The 22,653-nt window shown below is 38.4% G+C and overlaps 1 protein-coding gene across 1 annotated transcript in view; it reads right to left on the reverse strand.

The window, feature by feature from the left end:
• Positions 1 to 496: 496 nt before the first annotated feature.
• The window catches only part of LOC102012146 (3-alpha-hydroxysteroid sulfotransferase-like), a 36,095-nt gene continuing 13,938 nt past the window's right edge, over positions 497 to 22,653 (reverse strand). Inside the window, exons 3-6 of the mRNA XM_005414932.2 lie at positions 20,977 to 21,103; positions 9,941 to 10,035; positions 2,578 to 2,755; positions 497 to 955 (exon numbers count right to left, since the gene is read on the reverse strand). Coding sequence (XP_005414989.1) covers positions 837 to 955; positions 2,578 to 2,755; positions 9,941 to 10,035; positions 20,977 to 21,103 — 519 coding nt within the window. The 3' untranslated portion in view covers positions 497 to 836. The remainder of the gene's footprint in view (positions 956 to 2,577; positions 2,756 to 9,940; positions 10,036 to 20,976; positions 21,104 to 22,653) is intronic.

The raw sequence follows: 22,653 nt of genomic DNA on the forward strand, positions 1-22,653 counted from the left end.
CACATTGTCTCACTAGTGTAAGACCTGAAAGAGTGAATAAAAACTAGGAGCTATGAAAGACATTGTGAAATGAAAGGGAAATGCTCAAAAATAAAGGGTAACTGGGGTGTGGGAAAAGAAAAGGTAAAGAAGGGGAAATTATGTATGTATGTACACACAGGATAGCTAACATAGTTGAACTGCTGTCTTCTATTGCTTTACTGAAAGAAACAATTAATGATTACTTGATTGATCAGTATTGCATGTTTCTATTTGTTTTCTTGAGAAACCACTTTGAAGATATCAATACATAATACAAGCATTGTTAGTTTCTTATCACTCTGTTTGTAACTCTGTATTGTTTGTATTGTTCCTTTGCTTTGTTGTAAATGGTTGTCTGTTTGTTAATGTGTTTTGCTTCTTTTACACTTAAAATAAATTTTAAAAAAGAAAAATATTCCATGCCTGTATCTTGTACTCTGATTAACTACCATGAAGACAACAGTACACAATATTGTTCCTCATCTATTAACCTCTTCTGAAACACTGTTTTATTTTTATTTCTATTTTTTCTCTTTAAAATAAAGAAACAACTTGACACAATTTAAAGTAATTCTTAAATTTTTACAGTAGTGTGGTACATATATGAACATTATGAAGAATTTCTAATGTGTAGATACTATGAAGTGAATATGGGTAAACACTTAATTTGTGACAAGCAGGCCATGAAAAATAAAAGATTTGAAAACACAAGATTTCACAAGGAAATCACAGGTTTTATGCTACAACCTCCCAAGCATGCAAAAGTATAAGGTGAGGAGAACAGATATCAGTATCCATAGAACATGTAGAAATTTTCAACATTCTTCCCAAGGAAACAGCTTTGGAGGATATCCTGCCATCTTCTCCTGATATATTTTATCAAATGCTTCAGCTTGGGCTACAGTGAAGTGATTCTTCCAGTCCCCAGTGACTCCTGGAAAACATGGCACAGAGATTTAGATCCGGTCTAGTGATGGGGCCTAAGACTTCAGCACATCTCATTGATCAATTCCTAGAATCCACCTGACATAGAGAAAGTAGATGGCATAGCTGAAGGACCAGTTGAGAGCCAGTGGCCACTGAGAGCCCTTCTATACTTGGGTGCCCATGATTTACACTTCTACCTGCACAGAAACACTTCTTTTTTCCTGTTCTCTCCCAGCTGATCCTGTGTAAAGTCCTTCAGCCACAAGCCTGGCTCAATCTTCTGACACATTTAGAATGTACTCCTTTCACCATGTCTGCTTCTACTGCCTTGCCAACAAAGTCAACAGCATTTGCCATCTGGGTTACCATAATAAATTGTAACTGGAATGTCTAGCTTTTCTGTGTAGGCAGCTCAATTTCTAAATGTGAATAATTCATAAGCTTGCATATTCTCTAGATATTAATTTCTTTTGATATTTCTACTCAGTTCTTAAGAAACCTTTCAATAACTTTTGTATTTATTGCCTGGGCTGCCAAAACAAGGTAACACAGACTGGGTGGGTGATTTAAACACTAAGCATTAATTTTCTCACAGTTCTAGAGGCTAGAATATTATCTTACACTGATAGGGGTCCTGGGCTTTTATGAGGGTGCTGGGGAAAGCATATGTTGTAGGCCTCTGTCCTTGATGATATATGGCCATCTTATTCCATGTCTCCACATTGTCCTTCCTCTGTGTCTGTGACTTAATTTCCTCTTTTAAAAATACCACCCATGTTTGATTATGACCTGACACAGTAGCATCATTTTAGCCTAATTACCTCTGTAAAAACTTTCTGTCCAAATGCTATGGTACTCAGAGACTTCTACCTCCACATGTCAGTTCTTCAATGAGAACTATTCAACCCTTTTATCTTGATCATGAAAGCATCTTTTTCAAAATTGTGTCAAATACTATTATCAATAATGGCAGAGTCTGCATGAACCCTTCTATCTTCTAAGTTTTTTATTGCCTCTGAATATTGAACCACTGATGAGTCAATGGCATCAAATTTAAAACAAACCTCATTAGATCTTAGGGTCCTAATTAAAAGATTTAGCACTGAGGTATTAACAGCTTCAACATTTTAACCAGTTAGGTGACAAATCACTACCACATGTTAATTACTGTACTTTAAACCAAGTAATGTATATATTGTGTTTTATTAATTGTTCTCTGTTCAGTCAACAACTACTACCAAAAAATCATAGAATTCCTATTTTGTGCCAGATACTACCTTCTACAGTAGAAAAAAAGCACAGATACTAATAACTGACTAAACAAAAAATACCTACTGTGATGTTTTAGAAGTAACCACTAAACCTAATTTAAAGACTTGGTTATGAGCATTAGTGCTACTGAGAAGTGGTGAAAATTTTAGATGTGGGACATTTTGGAAAGAGGTTAGGTCAACTGGAATATGCCCTTGGAGGGGACTGAGAGAAAACAGATGGTAATTAAAGCTTAATTAGTCTCCAGTCTGAGCACAAGGACAAAAGCTCAATATCTTAACTCTACATTCTATTCTCACGGAGAGGAATGTCTGACATGTCCCCTGACAGATTCTGAAAGCAGAACATTTCTCTTACCTTTCCTTATAAATGAGAAATTCTCATTCACATAACTATCAGGTAACATGGTGAAATTGGACATCTTGTTTTCTTTCATGAATTGAAAGGAGCTATACTTGAGGACTAAATCTATTTCTTCTGGTTTTAACTTCTTTCCCAAGAATTCACAGATCTTCTCTACAGTGACTCTTGTGTCCTAAAAGAAGCAAAACCCAGAGAAAGACTTGATGAGGAAAAATGAGGAGAGAAGAAAGAATGGAGCTATTGAACATAGAGAACGGGAAAGATAACGATAATCAAAATGTATCAAAGGCAGAAAAGTTTGAGTTGGATCAAGAGGAGGAAGAGAGTGAGACAGGCAAAATGAGATGGTCTGAAGTGTGTGTATAATGCAGAGATGAAGGACTTCCGAGTGTGACTGGGTACAGTACTCCATCTAAACAGGACCTGGGACTGTCATGGCCACTCTTAGATATAGATGTAGACAATAGTAAGCCTACGGAAGCAGAAGCTCAGTGAGAACTTGAGAAAGATTCGTGCTTACACCAAAAAAGACTGTTTCCAATAAGTAATGTTTCAATAACACAAAGCATTTATAAGATCGTATACTACATGATCTCAATAATTACTATTTACTCAGAGAGTATGATAAGAACAGCAGTCTTTGTAAGAAGGTTTTGCTTTGTATTCCATTGCATGATCCACATTCAAAAACTAAGAAGAAGACACAAATGTAGCAATAAGTCAAGATGTGTTGCTTGTGTGATTTCAGAGGAGGCTGTGGGAGTGTGCAGCTTTAGGTACTAAGCTCAGGACCCAAGGCTTCTTGATGAAATACAACAACTATTGTTAATTTCCTGTCACCTTGGCTGTCATTCACTATTGCTTGTATTGTTCTTATGCTATCTGGTAAATGGATGTCTGTTTGTTAATATGTTTTCATTCTTTTATTTTTAAAATAAAAGAAACCAAAACAAAGAAAAAGAATTCATGCTAAGAACCTAGAGGGCTGTACTGAAGTAGCCCGAGGAAAGTGATGACAGCTTTGATTCTGTGCTGAGGGTAAAGCCTGTACCATGTTATTTTCTCTTTTCCAACTGTCTACTCAGTTTTATTTTCATTTACACTCTTTTTTATTAGTATTAATTTTACTGCTGCATTTTAGATATACATAATGATCACATTCATTAGAAAAAGTTTGTACCCCTACTGGTTTTGTTGACTTTTTTTTCTCAAAACCCTTCTCCTCCCTTCAACCCCTACTCCCCTCCTTATTTACACAAGCTTTGCTTCCATTTTCTTCCTTCTATTCTTGTTTTCTTTTCCCTTCCTTAAATTCTCTCTCCCTCATCCCTTGTTCTCCTTCCCATTTGAATATTTTCTTCCTATTTCTCAGTACCTGTTATGCACTTTGGTACTTATTTACCCCTTTACTTTCTCCCAAGAGAAACAATGTGATATTTAAATATGTGTGTCTGAATTATCTCATTTAATGGAATGGACTCTTTCTTCCCTTCCTTCCTTTCCCCCTCTCCTTGTCCTAGTTCCCTGGTTTCTTTATTTTGAATAAATTCTTCCTACTTTAAAATATCTTTTATACAATTTGCTCCTTATTTATACATTTGGTATCTCACACCAGAGTAACAATGTGATATTTACACATGTGAGTCCGATTTATTTCACTTAAGAATATAGTCTCAAGGCGCATTCATTTACCTAGAAATGTCCCAAGTTTATCCTTCTTTATGGCTGAGTAGTGCTCCAGTGTATGAAAAACCACATCTTTATTCATTCTTTGGTTGATGGGCATTTTGGTTGTTTCCAAGATTCAGATATTTTACACACTGTGCTGCGATAAACATAGGTGTGCCTATATTGCTGCTATGATGTTTTTAAGTCTTCCAGGAAGACACCCAGAAAGAGAATGGCTGGATCAAATGAATCTTTAATCCTAGTATTGTGAGAAAGTGCTTCATAGCACTTTCCACAATGGTTGCACCAGTCTACTATCTCACCAACAATGCAGAAGGTACATTTTCAGCATAGACCATCCACCATTTGTTATTGGTTGATGTATTGATAATAGCCATTCTTTCTGGGGTGAGATAGAATCCAGTATTGCCCTAATTTGCATCTCTCACTTGACCAGTGATGTTATACCATCCCTGCGGCCCTGGAATGAATCCTACTTGTTGAAGGTGTACAATCTTCTTCACGATTTACGGCATTCTGTTTACCAGTATCTTATTGAGGATTTTTGCATCTATGTTCATTGGAGAGATTGGCCTGTAGTTCTCTTTCTTGGTTGGATCTCTCTCTGGTTCTGGTATCAGGGTAATACTTGCCAATAGGAAGACTTTGGAAGTATTGCTTCCCTTTTGATTTCCTTGAAGAGTTTCATCACCAGTGGCATTAAATCTCCTAAATTCATGTAGAATTCAGCAATAGATCTATCAGGGTCTAGACTTTTATTTGCTGGTAAATTTTTAATTACATTTTCAATTTCACTGACTCATACTGAGTTATTCAGAATTTTTATACCTTCTTCATTCAGTCTTGACAATGTCAGCTTCTTTATCCATGTATCTGGGACTGGTCCATTTCTTCTGCTTTCCAACTATTTACAGAACATGTTCTTGAAAGTACTGATGGTATTCTGGATTTCCACAGGATTCATTGCAATTTCACACTCTTCATTCCTAATTTCATGCATTTGAGTGCTTTCTATCTTCCTTTTGATAAAGTGAACTAAGGGTTTATCAATTTTATTTAATCTTTCAAAAAACCAAGTCTTCAATTCATTCATACGTTGAATTGTTCTCTTAGTCTTGATTGCATTAATTTCTGCTCTTATACTTATAATTTCCCCTATGATTTTGAGCTTTAGGTTTTATGTGTTCTTCTTTTTCTAGAGATCTGAGGTTCAACATTAGGTTGTTTATTTGAGCTCATTCTATTTTCCTTATGTGAGAGTTCATTGCTATAAATCTCTCTCTTAGGACTGCTTTTTTTTTTTTAGGACTGCTTTTATTGCATCCCATAAGTTCCTGTATGTTATCTCAGCATTATCATATAATTGTAGAAATTCTCTAAATTCTTCTTTCATTTCATGTGACCCATTGGTGGTACATGGATGTTATCTAATTTTCAGATATTTAAGTGGTTTTGTGATTTCTTTGGCCATTGATGTCAAATTTCAATGCTCTAAGGTCAGATAGTATACATGGGATCATTTCAGTTCCTTTGCATTACTTAAGCATGTTCTATGCACTAGTATATGGTCTACATTGGAGAATGTCCCATGTGCAGCTAAGAAGAATGTGTATTCTGATGCTGTGGAGTGGAATACTCTGTAAACATCTACAAAGTCTATTTGTCCACAAGTTTGGTTTACTCCAATATTTTTCTTGATTGTTTTTGTCTAGTTGATCTATTTGTGACAGTGGAGTATTAAGGCCCCCATTATAATTGCTTTGGTGCTTATTTGATTTTTCATATCTGTTAATATTTTTTTATGTAGTTGGGTGCACTGGTATTTGATGCATATATATATTTATGATTGTCATCTCTTCCTTTTGGAATTCTACCTTAACAAGTATGTAATGACCTTTGTCTGTTTTGATGAGTCTTGGTTTGAAGTTCGCATTTTCAGCAAATAGAGTAGCTACTCCTGCTTTCCTCTGGGTTCCTGTCAAATGGAGTATTGTTTTCCATTCTTTGGCTTTCAGTCTAAGAATTTCTTTTGAAATTCAATGTGTTTCTTGTATACAGAATATTGTGGGATTTTGTTTCTTGATCTATTCTGCAAGTCTGTTTCTGTTAATAGGTGAATTGAGAGCATTTACATTGATGCTTATAACTGATATGTGTTGGTTTATTCTTCTCATTTGATTTTTTTGTTGTTCATACTCGGTCCTTCCCTCCTGTTTAATTGCATTCCCTGCCCAATTTATTCTTGCTATTGGTGTTTTTGTCATTTTGGCCTCCCTTATTTATTCTAAAATATCATTCAGAGAATTTTGGAGAGCTGGTTAGGTGCTCATGAATTTCTTCAGTTGTTCTTTGCATGGAAGTATCTTATTTCTCCATTAATTTTCAAAGGTAGCTTTGCAGGGTGCATAAATATGGGTTGGAGGTTGTTTTCTTTCAGGACATAAAGTACTTTGTGCTCTTCTTGACTTGAGGGTCTGTGTTGAGAAGCCTGTTGTGATTCTGATGGGCTTTCATTTATGGGTGATCTGTTTCCTTTCTCTTGCAGATTTTAATATCCTGCTCTTGTTCTGAATTTCTGGCATCCTCATTATTATATTCTTTGGTGTGGATTTATTTTGGGCACAGCTAATTGGAGCTCTATATGCTTCACCTATTGAATGTCAGCTTCTTTATCCATGTTTGGAAAGTGTTCTGCCATTACTTCTGTGAAGAGGTCTTTAATGGCGTTTGAGCTATATTTGGCTTTTCATTAACACAAATCAACCTTATGTTGTACTTTGCTTCATCTTGCAACTTTTCATTGATTTTCTATGGTACATTTCTGTTTTTAAGATATTTCACTTTTTGTGGTCACTAACTGCGATCCTGTGTTCTAGATCTGATAGTCTATCTTTGCCTTCATTCAATCTATTGCATATATTTTCTTGTTTTTTTTTTCTGCTATGGGAATTGAACTCACAACCTCGCACTTGCCAGGCAGGTGCTGTGCCACTGAGCTAAATCCCCAGCCCCTATTGTATATATTTTCAATAGAACTGTCAACTAATTGGATATCTACTTGGATCTGTTTCATGGCTTCCATTCATTTCCTATGTTGAGAGATCATGGTTTCTAAGCTCCTATGCTTTGTTCTATCTGTGTCTACTCTGCATTCATTAGGTGTGTCTTTCATTTTGATTGTCATTTCTTTTTACACTTGAGAAATTATTTTTCTACAGCCATATTGCTTTGGTTTTTCATTTCTGCTGCTATCATTTCAGAAAGACCAAGCGTGTGTCTTCCAATTTCCTCTATGTCACTGTGCTCTGGACTTTTCCTGGATAGGCTGGAGGTTGGGGTTGCATTTTTCCTCTGCCTCCTGTAATTTTTTATGTTTTATTGTCTGTGCTGGTACTTGTAGATTTCCTATGGTAGATAATTTTATCCCTCCCCATAGAGAAGTACCAATACTCCTCTATGAAATATCTATTCCTGGGAATTGTCTTCCACATGCAGGTGGTTCTCAGTCTGTGTCTCTCCCAAGAACCTACCTTCTCAATTTAGTAAGGAAGAAAAGTTAATAATGATTTGGCTCAGCACCCCTTCCTTTAGACTTGGAATATGGTGATGGTTATTACCCCAGACAATCACAATGTTAGCATATGAAGGAGGAAAACTGACTACATCATGTATTGCTAAAGTACTGCAATTAGCAATAACTATATGATCAAGCACAGCCCAGCAACTGACACACTGTGGTAACTATTAATTTGGTACCTTTAATCTTAAGAGCAGGCTCTAAAGTTATATAACAAAATTCAACATATACCAGCAGCTTGTATGCAATGAGTTTCCCTTGGTAAATTGATTTTTCCCTGTTTGGATGGTATTTAAGAGGAGTAGAGAAAAAGGAGTGAGATGAATGAGGAGAAAGACAATACACTCAAGGCCATAAGATAAAGGATGGTCAACCAATTTTGGGGAGTCTGGAGAAAGTGCAGAAAAGAAAGAATGACAGAGAAAGCAAAAGAATATTCAAGCAATCCAGGTTATCAGTAGCATTACATTGAGACAATGTACATTCACATGAAACTATCATAAAATCAAGATAGTTCAAGGAAGAGAGAAAGACAAATACAACAATATAAAGCTACAGGTAAGAAGTCCAATTAGTCAAAAGAAAATATAATAAAAAGAACCCAATAACAAAAAAAAAACACAAGACAAAAAAACACACATAAAACAACAGCAACACCAAACTGGGCCCAATCAGCCTGAAAAAGGAAAACCAATCAAACAAAGAAAAAGGAGGAGAAAAATAAAATACTTCTGATGGCCACAATTTTGTTGTAGTGTCCAAGACAGATCCCACAGATGTATTGTGTACTCACACCAAGTTTGCCATAGAACGTGTGCTGGGTTGGGGGTTCATTTTCTCCTCTGCTTATAAGGCCTAGGGCTGGCCTTCAGCTGACGTTTCAGGTGTCTTTTTCTCCTTAGTGTGCTTGTCTCTATGGCACTATGCCAGTGGTTATCATTCCGTTGGGTAGGGAAACCCAGAGGGTGTTCCCAGACCCATGTCCAGGTGTCACCTTCCAGACCTTGCCCACCTTCCTCTGTTCCACACCACTTGCTTCTCTAATCCACTGATCACTCGGCAGGGGGAATGCCCGTGTCCCACAGTAGGACAAGTGGGTTTGCCTGTTTGTGTCACTCTCAGGGCTGTTCTGCTGGTCTCAGATCAGAAGAGTTTTTCTGGTCCTTTGTATTTAGGAATAAGAGTAGTTTTGGCAACCACCTGAGTGCGTCTGGCTGGTACCAGCTCATACATCCCAGCACATCTCCCCTGAACCTGCTGACAACTGCCCTCGGTCTACTCTGACTGGATGGCTCTTCCCTGATTCCCCTCAGGGGCTTTGCCACTGAGCTGACCAGGCCTCTTCTTCTGCTGGGGTTCACCCTGTTCCCCCTGGAGTAAAATGGTGACCCCCTAGCCTACTCCCTTTTTCTCCTCTAGCCTTCTTCTGTTTCACTTATCTGTACGCCAAGGCACAGCACCAGTTCACCTCACTCACCACCTGCTGATTTTGTTGGCCACTGATTTTGTTGGGCTCTCTGTTGGGGAAAAGAGTTATTCACTGTTTGGTGGGGATCTCATTTACATTCTTTAAAAATCAACAATTTAAGTATCAACATTTGAATAGATAGATAGATAGACAGATAGATAGATAGATAGATAGATAGAAACTTTAGAAATAAAGAAAGTACAGTATGGCATATTAATACATATGCAATGTGTAATGATCAGGTTTGGGAAACTGGCAGAGCTTTAAACTCACACAAACCTCATTTGTTTGTGTTAGGAAAGTCAGGTTATCAGTAGCATCACAAGCCCTGTCCACAGAAACTGTCCCACCACCACGAAACATCATAATCCACCTCAGCATGCTGAAAAATCTTACACGTTGTGAATAGAAACAAAGAAGAAAACCTGAGAAAATCATGAACCAGAATTAGGAGAAAGCCAGAATGAAGGGAATAAAACCAGCGTGTTAAGCTCTCTTTTAGTGCATTTTTATGAGACTGAACTTTGACAGAGAAGATAGAAACACGCTCCTGAGAGACAGGGTATTACATGGAGTACAGGCAGTAGGGAGACAGTGTACGCTGACCGCGGAACACAGGTTACCTTCTTCAGTTCTTCGTAACTCACCACCAGGACATTTTCCCTCTCTCTCATGGACAGCCAGCCACGAATGTGCTCAAACCACGACCCATAAGCCACTGCGTGGGGGATGCAGAAGGAGTGACAGATTACAAATTCTAGAAATTAGGGGTCCCTTGTATAAACTTCTATCTTCCCGCTCCCCTCTGTCACTTTAAGCTACAGTCCACAAATAAATCTTGTGTAGATTTTCAGTGTACACCATGACTTTGATATATACATGGAAGCTATAGTGACATAAAACACCAAAGACACGAGACACTTGCACTTCTAACCAGAAATGGAAAGAGGGAGCAGTAAGTAAACTGCAAGATGTGTGTCTCTGTTTCATCTCACAGTATTTTGCCATTTCCACCCATTTCATACGGATGACAGAAGTTTAACCTGCTGCATGGCAGAGAAGTACTTCGTCACGAACAGATGCCAGATTTTTATTCATTCAGCTGTTGATGGACATACAGACTTCTTCCAAGAGTTAGCAATTATACTTTGGGCTGTTACATATAAGGCTATGTTTCTATCACTATAATATGATGTTTTTAACTCTTTCTGGAAGATACCTAGAGGGGAAACGTCTGGGCCACATGGAGATTCTACTTGTAGTTTGCTTGTTTGTTTGTTTCTTTGTTTGCTGAGTATACCTTTATATACCTTTAGCATGTGCATCTCACCATTACCTTGGAAATGTGTACATGGACATAATACAACTTATTTCATTTTAATCCACTTCCTTCCCCACTTTCTTTTTTTATTATAAAGAGAGTAGTAAATGAGAAACAAATAAACAAAAAAATAGAACAGCACCAGCATACCAGTGTCATGAACATAAACAAATCAAAACAAGAACACTTAAAGTGATACAGAGTCTCAAGACAAAATAATATGAATCAACAGTGGTTGTCACACTACAGATAGCCATCCTCAACTACACTGCTCAGATTACCAGATGTAAGAATGAAAGATTGTTCAATCCGTTAAACAGAATAAAAAAATAATTCTTAGATAAAACATTACAGATAATACAGAGTTTCACTAGACAAGATGGTAGGAGTTAACCATTGTAATTCCATTGCATATTGTTACCTTCAAATCAGTTGCTCAGACCACCAGACACAGGGATACAAAATCCATCACAACATAACAAATTGTAAGCATTAATTGTTCATTTCAATACATCGTACATCAGCAGTACAGTTATCGCAGCTGTTCATTTATATATTTCTATTTTGCATTCCTGCTTTCTCTTTTCTTCTTACCCTCATCCCAATCATTCCTTCCATTGAGCAATTTCTTTCCCTTTCCTATCATATACTGTATGCTTTGAGTGTTACCTAGTCTTTAAGGTTCCTGCACCAAGGAGACAATATGATGTTTACCCATCTGGGTCCTATTTATTTCACTTATGAGTATGGTCTCTAGTTCTATCCACTTACCTACAAAAGCCTCGAGTTTATCTTCCTTAATAACTGAGTAATACTCCATTGTGCAAAAAATACCACATCTTTTTTATCCATTCCGCAGTGGATGGGCATCTGGGTTGTTTCCAATATTTAGCTATAACAAATTGTGCTGCTATAAACATGGGTGCACATATATCACTGTGGTATGATGTCTTTAATTCTCCTGGGAAAATACCCAGCTGGGTTAAATGGGACTTCCAGTCCTAGTTTTGTGAGGAATCCCCACACTGATGTCCACAGTGACTTCAACAATCTACACTCCCACCAGCAGTGGACTAGAGTTCCATTTTCCATAAAGCCTCTCCAGCATTTGTTATAAGTTGATTTCTTGATGATAGCCATTCTTTCTGGGGTGAGATGGAATCTCAGTGCTCTTTTAATTTGCATTTCTCAAATGACTAATGACGTTAAACATTTTTTCATGTATTATTCACCATTAGTATCTCTTCCTTAGAGAAGTGTGCATTCATCTCAGATGCCAATTTTTGGATTGGGTCTTTGAATTTGGGGGGCCTGATTTTTTTTAAGTCTTTATGTGTCCTAAATAGAAGTCCTTTGTCTGAGGGGAAGTTGCTTAAAATTTTTTCCAAATTCATGGATTTTCTTTTTACATTATTGGTGACTTCTTTAGATGTGCAAAAACTTTTTAATAAGATGAGATCCCAGTTGCTGATTCTTAGAAGTATTTCCCATGCAGTTTAGGGGTTTTGTCATGAACTCTCTGCCTACCCCAATGTCGTCAAGATTTCTACCTAGTTTCTCTTCCAATAAATTTAGTCTTTCTGTTTTCATACTTAGAGCTTTCATCCATTTTGACTTTAGTTCAGTGCATGGTGACAGACATGGGTCAGTTTTAGTCTTCAGCATGTGGAAAGCCAGTTTTTCTAGCACCATTTATCAAAGAGGCTATCTTCCTTCCACTGAACATGTTTGGCCCTTTGTTAAAGATAAGGTGATTTGGTGTGTTTGTAGTTATATCTGTATCTTCTAATCTATTCCATTGATCTTCAGGTCTGTTTTTGTGCCACTACCCTGCTGATTTTATCACAGTAGCTTTGTAATATCATTTTAAGTCATTAATTGTGATGCCTCTTGCCTTTCCTTTGTTTCCCAAGGTTGTTTTGCTAGTCTAGGCCTCTTCTGGTTCCAGATGAACTGTAGGAATGTTTTCTCTAGATCTGTGAGGTACACTAATAGCATTTTAACTGAGATTGCATTGAATCTGTACAACACTTTTGGGAGTGTGGTCATTTTCACAATGTTGGCTCTTCCTATCCATGAGCAAGGAATATCTTTCCATTTTCTGATATCCTCTTTGATCTCTTTTTTCAGAGTACTATAATTTTCACTGTATAGATCTTTGACTTCTTTTGTTAGATTGATTCCTAAATATTTCATCTTTTTAGATGCCATTGTGAAAGGTGTGATTTCGCTAATGTCTGTCTCAGTCTGTTTGTTACTTGTGTACAGTCATGCTATTGATTTTTGAGCGTTAACTTTGTATCCAGCTATGCTACTGAATTTGGTTATTAAATCCATAAGTCTTCTGGGGGAATTTTTTTTATTTTAAGGAGAGTAGTAAATGACAAAGAAACAAAGAAATAGAACAGTAGGAGCATACCAGTATCACAAACATAAACAGATCAAAGCAAGAACATTCAAAGTGATACAGGGTCTTAAGACAAAATATTTTGGTGGAATTTTGGGGGTGTTTTGTGCAGAGTATCATGTCATCTGGGAATAATGACAATTTCACTTCTTCCTTACATATCCTTATTCCTTTTATTTCTCTCTCTTGTCTAATTGCTCTAACTAATATTTCTAGAACTATATCGAATAGGAGTGCTGACAATGGACGTTCTTGTCTTGTTCCTGATTGTAAAATGAAAGCTTTTGATAGACATTGTGAAATGATAGGAAAATACTCAAGGGTAAAGGCAACTGGGATGTGGGAAAAGAAAAGGGAAAGAAGGAAAAATTTTGTATGTAAGTATATACAAGATAGTTAACATAGTTGTTCTACTGTCTTCTATTTCTTTGCTGAAAGGAACTACTGATAAGTCCCTGATTGATCAATATTGCATGTCTCTATCTGTCTTCATGAGAAACCACTTTGAAGATATCAATATGTAATACCACAAGCATTGTTAATTTCCTACCACTTTGTTTGTAACTCTGTATTGTCTGTACTGTTCTTTTGCTATTTTGTAAAAGGTAGTCTGTCTGTTAATGTTTTCCTCCTTTTATTTTTAAAATAAAAAAAACAAAAATTTTTAAAAAATAAAATGAAAGCTTTAAATTTTGGACCATTTAGTATGATGTTAGCTGTTGGTTTATCATAGACGACTTTGATCAGCTTGAGGTAAAAGCCATTTATTCCTATTTTCTATAGGGTTTTCATCATGAATGAGTGTTGGACTTTATTGGAGGCTTTTTCTGAACTGAGGCAGAGGATCTTGTAATTATTGCCCTTCACTCTATTAACATGGTATATTACATTAATTGATTTCTGTATATTGAACCATCCCTGCATTCCTGGGGTGAATCCCACTTGGTCATGGTATATGATCTTCTTGATGATTTGTTGTGTTCTGTTTGCTAGTATTTTACTGAGAATTTTTGCATTTATATTCATTAAGGATATTGGCCTATAGTTCTCTTTTTTGGTTGGGTCTTTCTCTGGTTTTAGTATCAGGATAATAAATGACTCCAAGGATGAGCTGGGGAGAATTCATCCCCTTTCAGTTTCATTAAAAAGTTTGAGAAGGGCTGGGGATTTAGCTCAGCGGCAAAAGCGCCTGCCTGGCAAGCGCAAGGTCGTGAGTTCGGTTCCCGGTACCGGAGAAAAACCAAAAAAAAAAGTTTGAGAAGAATTGGTGTTAACTCTCCCATAAATTTCATATAAAATACAGCTGTGAATCCATCAGGACTGGAGCTTTTATTCATTGGTAAGTTTTTAATTACAGTCTCAATTTCACTGGCTGATACTGAGTTATTCAGGATTTGTATATTTTCTTCATTCAGCTCTGGTAATTCATATGTATCTAGAAATCTGCCCACTTCCTCTGCCTTTTCCATCCTGTGAGAGTAAAGAGTTTCAAAGTAGGTATTGATAATCTGAATTTCTTCAGGATCTGTAGTGATTTCCCTCTTTCATTCCTTATTGTGTGTATTTCAGTTTTTTCCTTCCTTTTTTTGATAAGCTTGGCTAGGGGTTTATCTATTTTATTTATTCTTTCAAAGAACCAACTCTTTCATTCATTAATTCTTTGTATTGCTTTTTAGTCTCCATTGTGTTAATTTCTGCTCTGAGATTTGTAATTTCCTGCCTTCTCTGGGCTCTGGGTTTGACTTGTTCTTCTTTTCCTAGGACCTTGACGTGCAGCATAAGATTGTATTTGAGCTTGTTCTGTTTTCCTGAGGTGGGAGTTTACTGCTGTAAATTTCCCTTTGAGGATTGCTTTCATTGCATCCCACAGGTTCCTGTAAAGTGTATCTACATCTTCGTTTGATTGTAAGTAGTGTTTAATTGCCACTTTGATTTCGTCTGTGATCCATTGGTTGTTCAGGAGGATGTTATTTAATTTCCACCTGTTTATGGAGTTCTTGTGTTTTCTTTTGTCATTAATTTTCAATTTCATTGCACTATAGTCTGATAGTATACATGAGATTTCAATTCCTTTGCATTTACTTAAACATGTTCTCTGTACTAGTATATGGTCTATTTTAGAGAATGTCCCACGTGCAGCTGGGAAGAATGTGTATTCTGATGCTGTTGGGTGGAACGCTCTGTACAGGTCTACTAAGTCCATATGTTCACAAATTTGGTTAAGTTTTGTTACTTCTTTCCCAATTTTTAGTCTAATTGATCTGTCTCTTTGTGACAATGGTGTGTTAAAGTCCCTTGTTGTGATTGGGTTGCTCCTTATTTCATTTTTCATGTCTGTTAAAATTTGTGTTTTATAGGTGGGTGCTCCTATATTTGGTGCATAGACATTGATGATTGCTATCTCTTCCTCTTGAAGCTTACCCCTCACAAGTATGTAGTGACCTTCTTTATCTCTTTTGATTATTCTTTGTGTGAAGTTCATGTCTGCAAACAGAATAGCTACACCCCTTTATTCTGGGTTCCTGAAACATGGAATATTCTTTCCATCCTTTAATTTTCAGTCTATGAATTTCCTTTTGAGTTAAATGTGTTTCTTGTTTACAGCATACAGTTGAACTTTGTTTCCTGATCCACTCTTCTGATCTGCTTCTTTTGGTTGGTGCACTGAGACCATTTACATTGATGGTTATACCTGATATGTACTGGCTTATGTTTGTCATGCTATGTTCATACTGTTGGATCCTCCTTTTTCCCTCTGTTTAATCGCTTGCTCTGCTTGCTGGTTCCTTTCTCTTGTTGTTCTTCTCCTTCCACATTTTCATGCTACTCTAATTTCACTTTCCCATTTTCACTCTTCTTGATATTATTAATTTTAGCTCATCCTATGGCACATAATCTTTACATCCCTTGAGTTAATTTGGTTCTTATCTGTGGCAGATCGTTATTCTACTTCTCTGCTTTCACCTTCTCACTCACTCCTCACACTTCAACCCTTGAAAGCCTTCTTTTTGCAAGCAATCCAACAAAACCCAAACCTCACAGGAAATACTTCAAAGCATCAGCAACTGGGATCTCATCCTACTGAAATGTTTCAGCACATCTAAAGAAATCACCAGCACAGTGAAAAGAAAACCCACAAATTGGGAAAACATTTTAGCTGACAGTCCCTCAGACAAAGGTCTTCGAATCTGGAACATATAAAGAATTAAAAAACATCAGCACCACCCCAAAATCAAAGACCCAATCTTAAAATGGGAATCTGAGGTGAACACACAATTCTCAGATAAAGAAATACAAATTACAAATAAATACATGAGAGAATGTTCCACATCATTAGTCATTGGAGAAATGCAGATTAAAACAACATTGAGATTTCATCACACCCCAGTAAGAATGGCTAGCATTAAAAAATCAACCAATAACAAATGCTGGCAAGGCTGTGGAAAAATAGGAACTCTTCTCCACTGCTGGTGGGAATGCAGCCTGGTGAAACCCCTGTGGAAATCAGTTTGGAGATTCCTCAGCAAACTAGATCTAGAAGTCCATTCAACCCAGGCATTCCCCTACTGGGTATTTTCCCAGAAGAAATGAAAACATCATATAACAGCCATATATGTGCATCTATGTTTATAGCAGTGCAATTTGTAATAGCTATATCGTGGTAGCAGCACAAATGCCCATCCACTGAGGAATTGATTTAAAAAATGTGGTACTTTTATATAATGGAGTATTACTCAGCTATAAGGAAAGATAAACTTGAAGATTTTACAGGTAAATGGTCACAACTAGAGAACATACTCATGTGAAATAAATCAGACCTCCATGTGTGAGCAATGTATTGTCTCACTACTGCAAGAACCTGAAAGAGTGAATAAAAATTAGGAGGTATGATAGACATTGTGAAATGGAAGGAAAATGTTCAAAAGTAAAGAGCAGTTGGGGTGAGGGAATAGAGAAAAGAGAAAAGAAAGGGGAAATTATGTATGTATGTATGTATGTATGTATGTACAGGATAGCTAACATAGCTGTACTACTGACTTCTACAACTTTACTGAAAGGAACAGTTAATGATTACTTATTTGATCAATCTTGCATGTCTCTATCTGTTTTCCTGGGAAAACACTTTGAAGATATCAACACATAACACAACAATAATTGTTAATTTCCTACCACTTCGTCTGTAACTCTGTATTGCTTGTATTGGTCCTTTGCTATTTGGTAAATAGATGTTTGCTTGTTAATATGTTTTCCTTCTTTCATTTTTAAAATAAAATTTAAAAAATCCATCCCTTTGTCTCCTTCTATCCATCCTTTATTATTCTCTTTGTTTGTACTTGGACTTATTCACATAAGAAAGAGCAAATGGTGTTGAAGCTTCTATGTCTGGTTTATTTCACTCAACATTCTATTGTCCATATGCAACCATTGTCCAATATATGTCTCAAATTTGTCCTTCTTGATAACCAAGCAGTATTCCATCATGTACGGAAATCACATTTTCTTCATTCAATTGTGTGTTGGAGGCCCTGAAGGACTAGTCTGCATCCATGTTCCTTTACTGTTTTCGGTCCCTCACAAATCTCTCACAAACTGGGTTCTTTCTCTGCTGACCCACATAACTATATTAAGGCATTAGAATTTATTACCAGTTCCTATGATTTACATTTATAGACCTTTCTATTATTTTTAACTCCACTCTCTCCTCCCAACAAAAGGAGAGACTATGGAAAACAGTCAAAAATATGGCTGATGAAAAAAATCAGGCTAATCCCAACCATCCTGTTGGGGCTGCTGGGGTGCTATTAAAGGACCCTAGTTGGAATTATCAAGAACCAGATGGCTCATGACACATTAATATTATGATTGTTTGTATAATAGCGGGTCTCTATAAGATTTGTCACAAGCCTGTTAATTTCAGCAAGCTTTTTGAACAAACACAGAGATGATGAAAACCCTGCTGAGTTTATTACTCACCTTACTAAGACTCTCAGCAAGTTTATCAATGTTAATCCACAATCTAGTGAGCGAATAATTCTCATTAATACCTATTTCATCTCTCAGTCAGCCCCAGATAGTCAGACTAAATTTAAGAAGTCTGAGCTCGGCCCTCAGTCTCCACAAGGAGAGCTTTTAGCCTTGGCTTTCCGTGTCTTCAACAATAGAGAACATCAACAAAAACTAGACAAATGGCTAGTAAAATGGCTATTGCTAAAGCACAAGCCAAATATTAACGTGAGCTTCTAGCAGCGGCACTCGGGATTCCTAAGGTAGACAAGCAAGGCGGTGACAGTGATCATGCCCGAGCCCCTCCAAGACCAGGCTTCAAGTGCAGCAGAGAAGGACACTGGGCACAAGCCTTGCCCCAAGCCTCGGTCACCAAGGAGACTTTGTCCTATCTACAGCCTAGTGGGTCTTTGGAAGTGTGACTGCCTGCCCCCCAGAAAGTGGATAAGTCATCCATTTCCCCACCCTCACAGGATAACCTACCACCACCAGACTCATCACTCGCTGACCTTCTAGGCATCACTGCTGAAGAGGATTAATGGGGCTTGGCATGCACAGCCCTCATAAAGGTATCCTACTTGGAGCCCCGAGCCTCACTAGATCATTCAGGTGGGACACTCTCTTTTCTTGTTGACTCGGGGGCCACATACCATGTTCTTCCTGAGGTTTCTGGCCGTTGTACCCAATCCTTATCTCTGTAGTGGAGATTGATGGCTGACCCACGAAGCCACTCCAGACAGGACCTATTCCTTGCTGGTTCCAGACACTCTTTTTCACTCACATCTTTTTCAATGTCCCAAACAGCCCCTCTCATGGGAGAGACCTTCTCCAAAACTCAACTTTTCCTTCACCTTTTCTATCCCTAAGACTCTCATACTTCAGCTGACATCACTGCATGCTGCCAATCCTGACCCTCCCTTACCCCCTTACTGATTGATCACATAGTCTGGGACACTTCCAACCCCACCCACTCAACCCATTCTGTTGCTGTCTCCATCTGACTCAGTTATCCATTCATCTATCCCTGCATTCCCCAAATAGACCCCAAACACCAATGGGGACTCAAACCCATAATTAAACATCTTGTCACAAATAGGTTCTTTAAAGCCGCACACTCACCTTATAACACTCCTGTTCTTCCACTAATCAAACCTAATGGCTCCTACAGTTGAGTTCAAGATCTTACAGGTATTAATAATGCAGTTACACCTATTCACCCTGTCGTGCTAAACCCTTATACTATGCTTTCTCATATTCCTCCATCTACAACCCTCTTTACAGTGTTAGATCTCAAACATGCCTTCTTTACTATTCCCTTACACCAGACCACCAAAACCACAGCTCCCAAACAAGCAGCAGTTAAACACTGCAGGACACATCAAAATTCAACAGATTCCATTTCTCAAGGAAATGTATTTGCAGATACACAGGCCAAATGAGATCTTTCTCTGCCTCCATTGTATAAGTCAGGCAGGACAAAGCTTTCAAGTCCTAGCCTTTTGGACAACAATAACTTTAAACCTAAAGCAGCCATAAGAAGAGGGACTCTCATCCCTAACATCCCTTAAAAATAAAAAAACAAAATCTATGGGAGGAAATGAGGCAGTATAGTTAATATTTAAAGTATTATTTAAAATACTTTAAAATAGTATTTAAAGAAAACCCACAGGCTAAGAACACAAAAATGACTCAAATTTCCAATGCCCCTTCCATTCTGCAAACTCCTTAGGGGGATAAAGACACAGTCATTCTGAATTGAGGCCCATGCTTTTACCTGTAAATTGTTCTTCAACACACAGACCTCCATCCTCAGTGAAATGACACAATTAAGAGAGTGACATATCTCTAAAATTCAAATATGCGCAAAGGGCTTACATCCTAATCTACCCCACAAAAGGGCTCAATGACAGTAGGACTACGCATCTGAGATCAGTCACTTTGAGCATACTTCAAGACCGCACATGAACCCCCAACCACAGAACATATTGTCCTTTTTCTTGAGCACCCATACTGTATTCTTCCTGAGTGTGATGTGTAAATATTCTGCCTGATGAATTCTTTTTGCCTTATACGTATGCATCTTGAAAATTCTCCCTTGGCCATGACAGCCAGAAAACTACAACTGCCTCTATGGATGTCATGAATCAAGGTCCCAACCTCCCCTTTGGGGGACCTCCTTGTTCCCCGTCTGGTGACAGTACTGATGCAGATAAAACTGAAGCTTGACCCTGGGAATATGTCCTTATGGATCTCACCATGTATATCCCAGTGGAAATGTGGGACTTTTCCTACAGTACTTTTCAAAAATTCATTTTTTGAGGGGGGGAACAGAGTCTCTCTATGTAGTTCAGGATGACTCCAAATTCACTATGTAACCCAGGCTGGCCTTGAGCACAAGGTGATCTTCCTGCCTCAGCCTCCCAAGTGCTGAGATTACATGTGTGTGCCACCTCGCTCAGCTGTCTTCACTTGGTTTTGAGAAAATTGGCAAATTTAAAAGTACCAGGGAAAAACCAGAAATTCTACTCATGAAACTTACAAAGTTTCTAATGTCCTACATTTTTGAGGCAGAGAGAACATTCTGAGAGTTTTGGAAAGAGGCATTATTAGGGAAATTGTGGGAAAAGTCAATGCAAATTTGACCTTCAGAAAGCCATAAATTGGGAGAATAGATTAAAGTGAGTAGTTTGTAAAGGGTCTAGTTGAGCACTACACACTCTAGCGACTTAGAAAATAGGATGGTTACCAGTGAGCAACTTGAGAGAATGCTGGAGTCCTAGTGCTGTGCAGGGGGTCAAAGACATGTATGAGATCTGTATTACAGTGAGGATGGAGCCTTGGGTTCGCATGTTGCTGGGAGTGGAAAGTCAAGGAGAGTCCAGTGAAGGGAGAGAAAGACTCTGATTCTCTGTTGTACAGACACTCACCATGTCCTTGGAGGAACAATTCCATAAATTCCTTCAGCGTCTCTGGTATCTTGAAAATGTTCGTTTCTCTCCAGAAAAAATAACCAGACACAAGAACATCTCTGGGATTCCTAATGCCATAAATCACCTTAAATTAAACAAAGAGTGAGTGAAAAATCAGAAGAATCTCTTCCCACACGATTTTGATCTTTACCAAGGCAATTTGTACAAAGTGCCTATCAAATATCAAGGCTTATATTAATGAATGTGTGACCCCACTCGGTAATCAAATACGCACATTAAATGATATCAGCTGGCAACTGAGAAGGAAGTGTGATAAGGGACAAGGTGCGAATGTTGTGGTCCCTGTGGGATGTCTGCCTACTCAGTCTAGGAATCAACTGGGAGGTTTTCAACAGCAAGCATTGTGAGAAATCTGTACTTTACAAAACACATACTTAACAGGAAAGTCAATAAAAATTTCTCCTACATGCATAGGTACATAGCAATGTACAGTTCTACACATGTCCAAGCCAGAGATCAAGCTCAAAGACTTTACACTGAGTAAGGAAGCCACACATCTCAATTCACATAGGATAAGCTCATTTGCGGGGATTTCAAGAGCAAACACAGAGCCGCGCGCGCCTTGCACTGAGACAGCGAACACCCCAGGGCTCCGAGACAGCGAGCAACCCTGGAGTGGCAGGGATCATGGGTTCGAGTCTGTGCTGGATGCACACCACCATGATTCCCAGCTGAAACACGCGGAGAGGGCCAGGTACCTCCCATCTAATCCCTGTGAGCAGAACTCGCGAACAAAGACCCTGCAGACATTACAGACTGAGGGGCCCAGGCACAGAGACCCAGAGGACGGGTGGGGCGAGCAGGCTCTCTGAGCCGGCCGAGCAGGCTCCCCCAGGAGTGCGCGCATTGCGCCGAGACAGCGAACACCCCGGGAGTGGGAGGGCCTGTGGGTTCGAGTCTCTGCTTTGCCTTTCCCCAGACCCTCCAGTGAGTCGAAGGCTGGGAAAGTCTGCAACTGCTACCCATCTGGGCTGCATCTGCTTCCTGTATGAGTCCTGAACTGAGTGGAGACATAGATTCAGGTGGTCCACAAACTGTAGACCCTGCAGTTTGTGTCCGAATCATGCCTGTACCCTAAATGGCCTGGAGACATAGGTCCACTGGAGCAGGATTGCTGCACCAGTGCAACCTGAGGTCATGCACGTGCACTGAACTGCAAGGGGACACTGGATCAGAAGATCGGCCATCAACTGACACAAGTGCCCATGTCTGAGAACAGAGATAACTAGATACAAATCAAAAACTGCCAGAAAACCCGAGGATAAGTAGCGCTACTCAGAGGTCACCCAGAGGCAAACCTGAACAACAAGAAAAATAGGAACACTAGTGGGCTTCGCTGTACAGCTACTGAAAAGGGAAACTGAGCTTTCTGCAACCCATAGCGAACATGTCAAAATAAAAGACTAAAACACAATCCCAGAACTTCACCCCAATCAGAACAAGTCCAGGAGATATCACCATAGGAGAACTTGGTAATCACATGCCTGACATAGCTGAAATGATTGCAATGGAGGTAAAGAAACAACTGCATAAGGCCATAGAAGAGATGAGATCAGAAATAATTTCTCAGGCAAAAAGTGAGATGACAAGAATAATGAAGGAAATGCTCAAAAA

This window comes from Chinchilla lanigera, unplaced genomic scaffold (assembly GCF_000276665.1).
Source record: "Chinchilla lanigera isolate Chin_1 unplaced genomic scaffold, ChiLan1.0 scaffold00208, whole genome shotgun sequence".
Classification (NCBI taxonomy): Eukaryota; Metazoa; Chordata; class Mammalia; order Rodentia; family Chinchillidae; genus Chinchilla; species Chinchilla lanigera.